This window comes from Protopterus annectens, chromosome 9.part0 (assembly GCF_019279795.1).
Source record: "Protopterus annectens isolate FY-2018-M chromosome 9.part0, PAN1.0, whole genome shotgun sequence".
Classification (NCBI taxonomy): domain Eukaryota; kingdom Metazoa; phylum Chordata; order Ceratodontiformes; family Protopteridae; genus Protopterus; species Protopterus annectens.
Window position 1 is genome coordinate 1706004592 of NC_056743.1, and position 12267 is coordinate 1706016858.

General features: G+C 41.4%; 1 protein-coding gene across 2 annotated transcripts in view; it reads left to right on the forward strand.

Annotated features, from left to right (window-relative positions):
- Positions 1–12267, forward strand: part of TYK2 (tyrosine kinase 2) — a 2798586-nt gene that overhangs the window by 1010676 nt on the left and 1775643 nt on the right. For both annotated transcript variants that reach the window (XM_044084572.1, XM_044084573.1), the window contains one exon: positions 10277–10440. In XM_044084572.1, coding sequence (XP_043940507.1) covers positions 10277–10440 — 164 coding nt within the window. The remainder of the gene's footprint in view (positions 1–10276; positions 10441–12267) is intronic.

A 12267-nucleotide genomic window follows, 5' to 3' on the forward strand; every position in this document is an offset into this window, starting at 1 on the left:
TACAGGGTCCCAGACACACATCAATTTCCTTACAAGGGCCATACTGCTGACCCTGAAACTATTTCTCAGGGGCCTAAAGGGGTTTCCTCCACTACTGCTAAGAATCCACTTCCTTCGGAAAGAGATTCTAGGGCTTTAGAAAGGTGGGGCAAGAAAGTATATACATCTTCCACCCTTTCTATGCGAGCATTAAATTGTCAATTTCATATGATTCAGTATCAGGAATACATGTTGGATGACTTGCAAAAGAAATTGGCTTCCCCTGAACCATTAGATAGAAAGGGGTTACAGGAATTGGTTCATAATACTCATCAGGTTAGCAACCATTTCCTTCAGTGTGGATATGATGCATTGGAAGCTTCATGTAGAGCAGCAATGACAGGTGCGGTCATACGCAGACATGCTTGGTTAAAGGAACAAACATTGCCAGACCATGTGAAAATTAAGCTTTTGGATGCACCACTAGAGAAACATAAGCTATTTGGTGCTACTGCACAAGAGGTTTTAAAGAGAATAGAGGAAAAGGCAAAATCAGTGCAAACAGTCAAAGATTTCCTCCAGGTACAGCCTCCAAGATTCAGCAGGAATTGGCCTTCTAAGCATTGGGCCTTTCCAGACCCAGACAAATTTCAAAGAGGCAAAAACAGACGTGGCAGAGGTAGAGGGCAAACTAGAGGCTCCTACAGAGGACGCCAATGGCAGCCTCCGAATCAGAGAGGTGGGGCAGGACCTTCCACTGCTCCGCAGGGACAATCTCAATGACTTGACTTTGACTCCGCCATCCAGGGCTCAATTAGAAGCACCTTTGGGTGGAAAATTATCTTTATTCTCACAAAATTGGCACAATATTACAAAGGACAAATGGATATTGGACATAATAGACAAAGGATACAGATTCCATTTTCATACACTACCAACAAGACATGGCAGGCCAAACCTGCCACCAAATCAAAGGGCAGAGGCACTCAAACAAATAACAAACCTACTTCAAATAAGAGCAATAGAGAAGGTTCCTTCTGCAGAACAAGGCCAAGGATTTTTTTCAAGACTGTTCCTTGTTCCAAGAAAAGACAACCAATGGAGACCCATTCTGGACTTGTCCGCACTGAATACTTACCTTATTGTGCCAAAATTCAAAATGCTGACTTTACAGCAACTCCTTCCCATGCTGGGCAAGGGGTCTTGGCTGGTAACTCTGGACCTCAAGGAGGCATACCTGCATGTCCCAATCAGACAAAGTTGCAGAAGATACCTCAGATTTCTTGCAGGCTCAGAGCATTATCAATTCTCGGCATTGCCCTTTGGCTTATCTACTGCGCCCAGAGTGTTCATGAAATGCCTGGCATCAGTAATTGCACATTGCAGACTCCAGGGGATACACATATACCCTTACCTGGACGACTGCCTTATACAAGCGGATAGCCAACAAGCCTTGTTAAAAAACTTGGACTATGTCATTCACCTACTGCAGGCCTTGGAATACACAGTCAGTATTCAAAAATCAAGTCTCGTACCATCCCAACAAATACTTTCTTGGGTGCCACACTGGACATAAACACCCAGATGGCGTTTCTGACGAAAGAAAAACAAAAACAATTACCAGAATACTTCAGAAAATTAGCAACACACACCCAGATGACTGCAAGGAAAATCATGCAGGCCCTGGGTTTCATGACATCTTGCATTCTTCTGATTCCACACGCAAGGCTGCATATGAGGAAACTACAATGGTATCTAAAAAGTCTATGGTCTCAACACAGCCACAGCCTGGAAGCATTGATCCCACTCATTCCATGCCTTCAAAAGGAATTCCTGTGGTGGGCTCAAGCAAGCCAGATAAACAAAGGTCTGCCTTTCAGCAAGCCTCATACAAGTCAAACCATAACAACAGACGCCTCAGACCATGGATGGGGGGCGCACATGGAGGGCAGATGCATTCAAGGACAATGGACACAAAAAGAAAAGCACATGCACATCAACCAAAAAGAAATGCTGGCAGTGATACATGCAATCAAGGCCTTCGAAAAGTTCATGCATCAGGGCCATCTTCTAATAAAGACAGACAATACCACAGTTATGTGGTACATAAACAAGCAAGGAGGTACCCATTCCTACCCTCTTTGCAGACTGGCAATGAATCTCTGGGATATTTCCCTACAATTGAAAATAGAGCTACAATCCCAGTTTGTACCAGGGAAGGACAATGTTCTGGCGGACAGCCTAAGCAGAAACATCATGGATCCACACGAATGGATGTTGCATCCAGACATTTTCTTGCAAATAACTCAAGCATGGGGAAGGCCGGACATAGATCTTTTCGCCTCCCACCTCAGTCACCATCTGAAAATGTTTTGCACAAGGACATACCATCCTCAAGCATGGACGGTGGACGCTCTCTCCTTCAGTTGGAACTCTCTAACACTATATGCCTTCCCACCTCTTCCTTTGATGATCAAGGTGTTACTAAAGATCAAGACAGAGCAACCGAAAGTCATACTGATAGCTCCAGACTGGCCAAGACAACACTGGTACCCACTGCTATGGAGCTTGACACACACCAATCCGTGGCTCCTTCCTCAAAGGCCACTTCTTCTGACACAGCACAATTACAGGACACTACACCCCAGCTTGAAAACATTGAAGCTGACAGCTTGGAAGATTCCATGACTATTCCTCAGGATACACTTTCCAAAAGGGTAAAATATATCATCCTGGAGGAGCGCAGACCTTCCACTAGAAAAACATACTCAGCAAAATGGAAGAGATTTCTTATCTGGAACAGCAAAAAGGGTCAAGATCCATCAGTGATGAGCATTCCACAGATCCTAGAATATTTGGCTGAAATGCTCCACAATGGCCTTTCATATTCTTCCATAAAAATACAGGCTTCAGCAATATCTGCCAAATATAACACTGATCCGCCTGTATTTTCTCACCCATTGCTAAGACAGTTTCTAAGAGGTATAAAGAACATCAACCCTTCAAGGAAACCACCAGTGCCTGCATGGGACCTCAACTTCATGCTGGAAAAATTAACTCTTCCTCCCTTTGAACCAGCAGCATCTTCAGAGTTGAAATTTCTGTCTTGGAAGACAGCTTTCCTTCTGGCAGTATCCTCAGCAAGAAGAGTCTCTGAGCTACAGGCCCTTATGGCAATACAACCATTTCTCATTTTTCATCAGGACAGAGTTTCTTTGAGAACCAATCCGTCATTCATGCCAAAGGTGGTATCCAGGGTGTCCCTGAATCAAGCTATTCACCTGCCTACCTTCTTTCCCAATCCTCAAAATAAAGGAGAGAGACTTCTGCACACCTTGGACATACACAGACAGTTGCGCTACTACTTGGACAGAACAAAGTCTTTCAGGAAATCTGACCAGATTTTTGTAGCTTGTGCTGCTGGATTGCAGGGAAAAGCAATTTCCAAACAGACAATTTCTAAATGGATTGGAAATTGCATTCGATTCTGCTACTCTTTTCATGGAAAAACTGTGCCAGCCGACATCAGGCCACATTCCACCAGAGCTACAGCCACCTCCACAGCCTTTTTAAGAGGAGTGGCAACAAAGGACATTTTAGAAGCTGCTACATGGAGCTCCGTGCATACATTTTCCAAACATTACAACCTGCCTTTATATTCCAGATGCAGAGCAGGGTTTGCTTCTGCAGTCCTGCAGGGCATTTTAGCTACACCATCTTTGTCTTAGTGCCTACCACCCCCAGGTTGGCTATGGTATTCAACCCATATGTCAGGACTGCAGTTGCATCCTTGAAGGACATAGAACAGTTTTGTACCTACCATAAATGTAGATGTCCGATAGGTATGCAACTGCAGTCAGGTTTTCCTCCCACCTACCCTCTGTGGTACTCTTTTGGGTTTCTACCCTCATTTTAGCTACCTGGGGTAATCTTTTATGGTGTATTTGTTTTTATGTTGTTGTACTTGTCTGGAATTTTTTCTCTATTTTCAAAATTTAGCCTTCCTTAGAGGGCACCTGGCATCTGGGGCAAGAAACACTGAAGAAGATGGCGTCGGCTGACGTTTTTATACCCCAGGCTCTGGCGCCGGGAAAGGCGACATCAGCCGACGCCGGACCCAGACTTTGGAATCCGGCCGACCGAAGGGCTGCCTGAGGCAGGACAACCCATATGTCAGGACTGCAGTTGCATATTTATCGGACATCTACATTTATGGTAGGTACAAAACTGTACTTTCCACCTAGTGCCTACCACCCTGTGCGTAGCTTTGGGATTCTACCCATCTGTGATTACTGCAGCTGTATGCACGATGAACATAGTACAGTTTTGTACCTACCATAAATGTAGATGTTCGAGTGCTAATACAGCTGCAGTACAGGTTTCCCTCCCTCCTTCCCCTCTTGGTAAAGGCCTAGTGGCTAACACCTCCTCATACAACCTGATTGAGTTATCTTTCTATGGTGTATTTGCTTGCAACTACTGATTTTTGATTATATTGCATTGCTTGACTATATATATATATATATATATATATATATATATATATATATATATATAAAATTTATGTATTGCCTTCCTTCTGGGGGCACCTGACATCTGGGGCAAGAAAGACTGAAGAATATGGCGTCGGCTGTGTCTTATATACCCCTGTCACACTGACGTCAGGAAAGAAAGCGACAACAACTGACGCCGGACCTAGACTTTGGAATTCGGCTGACCGAGGGACCGCCTGACGGCAGAGAACCCATCTGTGATTACTGCAGCTGTATTAGCACTCGAACATCTACATTTATGGTAGGTACAAAACTGTACTTTTTTGATGAGTCTTTCTTATGCACATTATGTAAGTACAGGCCGAATGTAAAATTATCGTCCACTATCATCCCTAATAATTTGCTATGTGGAGTGACTTCAGTGCTTGTATTATCAAGAGAAAGGACTTCAAAAATTGTTTTTCCTGTGAGATAGTGATTTTTGGGCAAATAGTAGTAGTATTTATTTTAAGGCTGAGCTTGAGTTGAGAGTTACAAAGTCACGTTTCCATAGTAATTCTTTGGAGGTGTGCCATGTTGTCAGATGTGCATATAAGTGTGGAGTCATCTACGTATTATATTAGGGAGGCCTGTTGTATGGATGTATGGAGGGTGTTGGTGAGAATGTTAGAGGAGGGGAACAAGACAGAGCCTTGTGGTACAGCAATGGTGACTGGGTCTGGGAGGTATGGAGAGAGGGTGAAGTGCCATTTTACTGACTTGACACCTATTGGATAGGTGGCTTTTGAACCATAGAAAAGTGGTCTGAGAAAAACCTAATGAGGACATTTGAAGTAGAACTTTGCTTTGACAAACTGTTTCAAAGGCTTTAGACAAGTCTAGAAATAAGGAGGAGACTAGTTTGCTTTGATCTGTAGTTTTATTGACAGTCTGTATAGGTTGAAAGAGCAGTGATAGTATTGTGGTAAGGACGGAAGCCATGTTGTGTGGGGGATAGGTGCTCTTCCTATAGGAGATAGTTCAATTGTTTTTGAATACATTTTTCAAGTGTTTTGGAGAGGAGTGGTATGATTGCTATAGGTCTAAAGTTAGCAATGTCTGTTGAATTTCTTCTTAGTTCAGAGGAGTGTGGGACTTTTTACACACACACAGAGAGAGAGAGAGAGAGAGAGAGAGGAAATGTGGGATTCCTGGATTATATATAATGATTGATAATGATTGAGACAGGATAGGCAGTGCTATTGACTGCTGTTTTAAGGTACTGGCTTATTCATCAGCTGATGTAGAGCATGGTTTGAGCAGGGTTAGGATTAGATGTTGGGGAAATCCTTAGTAAGAGATCCTGTAGTAGCTATGAAACGAGAGTTGAATTTGTAGAAGTTTCAAGTGATGAGTTACTGGGAGAGAGGTTAGGGTTGAATTTATGTCCGGGATGCACTATTTCTTTAATGGCTGTCCAGAATTTCTTAGGGTTGTGTTTACTATTATTCTAGAAGATGTTCTAGTATAGTTTTTTATTTTCAGTATATTGCTTTTTAGTACAATTGTTAAGCGTTCTGAAGTTTTCAGGATGTTGTGGTGGTCTATATTTTTGCCATTCTTTCCATGCTTTTTCTCTGTCCTACATTGGAATTCTACTCTTTTTGGATAGCCAAGTTTCGTTATTTGTTTTTATTCTCTTCTTTCTAGGAGGTGCAAGGCTATTTTAGGATACTTAGGAAAGTTGTGTTGAATTCATTTACAGCGTCATCTTAGGGGAAGATGTTAGGAAGTTCAAGTTAATAGATGATAGGGTAGTAGTGAACATTTCTGGATTAAACTTGGAAAGGCTTTTTTTTTTGTTTTTTTGTTTTTTTAATAAGCATGTTTAAGTGGATGTGTGATATGTCTGGTTGTATAGAATAGGAGATGATCACTGAGACAGTCAGACATTGTACCTGTGGAGATTTATTTGCTGTGGTCTGTCTGATAGGACACAGTCTAGTAGGGAATTTGATATATTGCTATAATCTGTGGGGCTCTTTATGTGAAACCAAACAAGTTCATGCTAGATGTAGGGGAGTTAGTTTATGTCCAATCAATTGACATTCACATCCCTTTTTTTGTGGAATTGCTATGGATATCCAGTGTAGCTGTGTCATTGCCATGAGAGATGTAAAGAACAGTAATACATGTTTGTTTATAATTGTTTAATTTCACAAAAGTAATAAGCTCTGGTGAATTGAATTTTAGCATTGGTTTGTTGTACTGGGAAATGTGGTAGTTGTTGGGAAATATTATAGCAATAACCCACGCCTGGGTGTGGGTAATGCTAAATTTACCCACGGTTGGCAAAGCCAACCGTGGGTAAATTTAGCATTACCCACACCCAGAAGTGGGTTATTATACCATGACATTATTTAAGAAAAGAAACTGTTACTTTTCTTAAATAATGGCATAGTATAATGCCTGTTTACTGCCCTTCCGCAGATGTCTGGCATCCGCGGCAGTTCTGATGTACTGCGTGCCTGCGCAGTACATCAGAGCTGTGGGCAAAAGCAACGGAGAAAGCAAGATCTCCGTTGCTTTTTTTAGTGTCTCGCTATGTTAAATGAGTTTAACATAGCGAGACAGTTTTAAAATAAGCAACGGACATCTCCGTTACAGAGAGACTATCAGGTTTATGTTGAGTAATCCAGATATGTAGTTCATCAGTTTTATTTTTTATGTTTCTAATATTTATGGCCGCAAAAGTTAGAATACTGGGGTTTGGGGTTGAATGTTGTGGGATTAGAGTAGTGGGTTGAAGAGAATTGTCTTGTTAATCATGTGATAGGTGGGGATCAGCATTAGGGTAAATTTCTTCTGGAAGGATTTTAGAACATTGGGTAATTATTGATATTTTGGAGAGTGTTTTTCCACTTCATTTTGTTTTGGTTTAAGTTGAAATGGAGTTAATCAGTCTATATTTGAAGTGAAGATGTGGGGCATCACTAAGTAGGTTTGGTGTGATGTGTGTTGAATGTAGGGAGGAAATATGATTATGTGTTTGGGACAGAGATGGAGAGATGTTGAGAGCTATTACAGAGTCATGGTAGGATCAGAAATGGCCCAGAAGGAGCAGAAGAATAGAGGTTAAGCTGAGGAGTAGCATGATTAAGGAAAGAGATCCATATGTTATTGTTAGCAGGTAGTGGGGAAATAGAGATCAAGAAGACAAAATAAGTTGTAGGGCAGTAAGATATTTAGTGATGGTGGAATCTGAAAGCTGGTAGAGGTTAGGTAGGAAAGAAGTATTTTCCAAGAAGGAAGACAGGTTGTCCTTGTGTCTTGTCTGGAATGTAAGGAATATAGCAGTGCAAAAATGCTAAAGTATGAAGATGTAATTAGAACAGGAAGAAGTCAGAATTTATGTGGGAAAAGATGAAGATACAATGTAGAATAAAAAGTTGCTGCTAGGGAGGGATGTGACTGTGAAATGCAAAGCAGTATGGGAGGGAGACAGGTAGTTGGGAATGGTGCTAAAAGATTAAATGGAAGTTGGGGATTGGGTAAAAAGCAAGAATGTTTGCATAATAATAGTAAGGTTGTTTGAGAGGTTAGCGAATAAGAGTCGCAAGCGAAATGTATATGTGGGAAATATAATAGTAGAGTAAGAGGGAGTGGGTGAGAATCAAGGGCAGAGTAGCGGATTTCTACCCTCAAGTGAAATTATGGCAGAGAGTGATCATTTTACAGCCAGTGCAAAACAATTCTCAGAGAGGTGGAAAGCAGAACAGATTTTTTTCATTTCCTGAATGCAGAAACCTGGCAGCTAGGGAGACTAAATAACTGGCATATACAGTGTAATCTGTTAATCAAGAGAACCAATTGGTTCTAAGAGTGCAAGGGCTGCTCTTTATGGAGGGGGATGTTAAAGCCAATTTCCAGCACAGGCAGGCACATATTTAACTAATTGCAGTTAGTAGACAACAAGGTTCTTCAAGGTAAAGTTGCTTACATCGTACAATGACAAAATTCTCATTGAAAACATTTGGATGTTGGGCCTTGAGGCGGGGTTTGATGTAGTGACCACAGGCTCTGAAAGAAAAGAGAAAATAACTGTCATATTACATTGAGGCAATAAAGTTAATAATTATTAAAAAAAAACTGAGGAAGGACCACAGTGAGTCACAGCAAGAGAATATGTGTGTGTGGGGGGTCAGAGTATAATAGTAGAGAGATGGTAAGAAAGTTTGAGTGCAAGCTCAAATTAAGTTAGCAGGAGATGTACTGAGAGAGCCATATTAATAAAGTGTATATGTATAGAGGGATCTACATTAGTTCATCAAATTAACACAAAACCAATATTTACATAGCCAAGATGAAAACATTGAAAGTTAAAAAGAATGATAGCTTAAAAAAACGAAATCCATAACACAGAAAAAGAAGTTGCAGCTGTTACGCACCTCTATATACTGTTTTGAAAAGCAACAGAAAAACATCTTCCTTATATTCATAAAACAAATTATTAACTGAAAAGTGTTCAATGCATTCCACAGAAATCGACATCGACCACAGTGTAATTTAAAGGGATACATATGTATTTTTATTCAGCTGTCTATTTTAAGACTTCAGAAGTGTTGCTGTAGCTTTAATAAACTCCATTATGCACACATGCAGTTACTACTTCGAAGTTCTGATATTGAACACTATTCAGCGAACGCTAAGAATAGCAAAGCTGCAGAACAGCAAATTCTTTCCTCGGGAAAGAATTCGATTGGCCGTTTCTGTGGCTTCGCTATTCTTAGCGCTGTGGTGGAAAGTTACGGGTTGCGTTCAGGTAAGTGTGCGATTGTATGTTAGGGTTAGGACACGAGTTAGGCGTGCTTGTGATAGTGACAGACTTTAGGGTTAGGGGCGGTTTAAGTGAGTTAGGGTTATGGCACGGGTTAGGTGAGTATGCGATAGTGACGGACCTTAGGGTTAGGGTTTGGGTTAAAAAGTAAGTGGGTAGATAGTAGTGTATGTTTAGTGTAGTGTAGCGTTAGATGTAGGAATTTAAGTGTATGTGTGTGGTTGCTGTTTGTTTGATGTGCTTGTGTTGTATGTATGTGTTTCGGAGTAGCAAATGTTTTCCCATGGGAAAAAATTCGCTGTTCTGAATGTTCGATATTTTCATGTTTAGATGTTTTGGGGCCGATGAAATAGCGTTCGCTATTTTCATCTTTTGATAACGTGATATAAATGCATGTATTTGACTAGTTCAAGTTAGTGCACAGCAAAGTTCTTCAAGTTAAATTTGCTTACATTATACAATGACAAAATTCTCAGTGAAAATATTTAGATGTTGGGCCTTGAAGCAGAGCTCCTGCAGTATCGGGGTCAGATGTAGTGGCCACAGGCTACTGTGCAATGACAAAATTCTCATTGAAAATTCTTGGGTGATGGCCCTTGAGGCAAAGCTGCTTGCAGCATCGAGTTTGGAAGTAATGACCACAGAATGTACACTGTGAAGGAAGTTCAGTAACAGAGAGAGACACTTTTTATAACCAGAAAAAAGGGCAGATGTACTATGTAGGATTTATTTCTTTAAGTATGCTAATGATTAGTTGCATGTTACATGAAGCACATTCCTCTTAGAAGGCAGTTTGAATAAAAAACTTATGGAGGCTAGTTCATCCACGGCATCTTTGCCACTTATTGCATTCTAGCAAACATCCTCCACATGTGACTTCAGGGACAGGGCCTGTTAGCCAAAAGTTTTTTTGTGTATTATACCTCATGCAATAGCTGTACAGAATTTTTTTGTTTTATTTATTAATTTATGTATCTTTGTGTTTTAGGGACAGCGAGATTTTATTAATGATGTTGCATCACTGAAGGATTTGAATTCTGAACAGGAGCTGCACATATTTAAGAACGAGTGTCTTGGGATGGCTGTGCTTCATTTATCACACATTGCCGTTCATACTGGCAGGTCATTGGAGCAGGTTGCACAGGAAATTAGGTATGCTTCACTAAAATGTGTGTTCTTTTGACAAGATCTTAATGATACTGGTAATTTAAGTCAGAGTATTTTTTTTCCTCAGTGTTTTCTTTTTTTATTGTTTCACTCAGATTTCTGATTCAGACTCAGAGGAGAGCTCAGTTTTTGATCCTTTCTGATAGGCTTCCTCTTTTTCTGAGGCTATTGCTAGAATATGCCATTGTTTTCATTGAGAGAGCACTAAGGTTTCGCATTCCCATAGAAACTGCTATGAGTTGTTAAGAAGGCATTTTCAGGCCCTGCACCCATTCCTTCCGTTTTGTGTGCATTAGAGGATGTGTGTTACTGTCTGAAATTTTCCTGATAGCCAACTGCCCCTAAAAAGGCAGATGATATGTATAACGTTTCTCAGTCTTTTACATTTTTATACGTTATTCCTAAACTTGAACCCAGCAGATTTAGCTTTAGTTCATCCAACTGCCGCTAAGCACTTAGTTAAGTCCATTCCTACTGATGTTCTTTGTGTTTCACTGTTGCAGTCATCACACTTCAGTTATCTGCCTGTTGCAGTCATCACACTTCAGTTATCTGCCTGCAGGTAGCCCTCAGTCATCCCAAATACCAGAGACGTAGTATTTCTGTGTCGGTTGCTGTCACTCTACGACTGATGTCAGGTCGTCAGGGGTATAAAAACAGGCAGCCGACGCCATTACATCAGTCCTTCTTGCCGAGGAGCCCGAAGTAGAAGCAGTTCGCACAAGTACCGGTCAGCCATTACCTGAGTTTTCGTTTCCGAATTGAATCATCCTGAAGTCTTCAAAAGCTAAGTACCCCGTTGGGGTCCTTTTTTCTTACTCTAACCGATGTCAAAAAAAGTTAACAATTGTCTTGCCTGTGGAAAGCAAATACCACACAGAGATTTCCATTCTTACTGCATCACCTGTTTAGGCCCAAACCATGACCTACCTCGGTGTTGGTTTTGTGCTTTGTTCAATGCCTGAACTATTCATCGCCGGGCCCTTATTGTCGCTAAATACTTTCACTCTTGATCTCCGTATTCCAAAATGGCTTTGGTAAGCCTTCCGACTACCGATCTTCTGAAAAAATGTGAGGATAAAAACCGAGACAGACCACACAGGTCCAAAACTGCCGACAACGCTTCCGTTAAGCTAGTCGCCAGTTCGCCGGTACTCAGTGAGGTGTTTTCACAGCCCATGATGCCGCTTTGATGGATTCACAGGCTGCTACCGAGACCCGTTCGGAGTCCAGTATGCCGCAAGACTCTTGTTTGACTACGGAATCTGCAGATGTCTCTACCTTGTATGGGTCCAGAGCTGCTGTGCAGGCAATGGCTTCCGAGGAAGTTCTTTGCATTACCGATATTCGACACAGACAGACTACTTCTTTCGCATCTTCACTTCTGTCTAAAACTACGGAGTTTTTAAGGCCAAGAGTATGAGCTACGCCTAAAAAAATGAGGATCCAGACTGAAGCACCTGCTTCCTTGCCACAATCTCAAATGCTTAAAATGGCAGAAGACCTGATCATGCTGATTAGAGGAAGCCAGCCTTCCCCTGCTAAGAGAGAGACCTGTCCCCAGCAGCTTTAACTGACCAAGAGTCCGACAACTCTGAGGTTTTTGAATATGAAGACATGCCTTTATCTGCTTATGAGGATTCAGATGCAGAGGAATCCATTCCCTCTGCTTCCCCTGCAGAGGATTTTTCTTTTGGTGAAACCCTGCATACTTTAAGAGAGCATTTCCACTGGGAATGCCAGGATTATCCTTAGTCCAAAAAGAGACTCAGAGAATTTTTTTATTTGCCACAACATAGACTAGCTATCCCT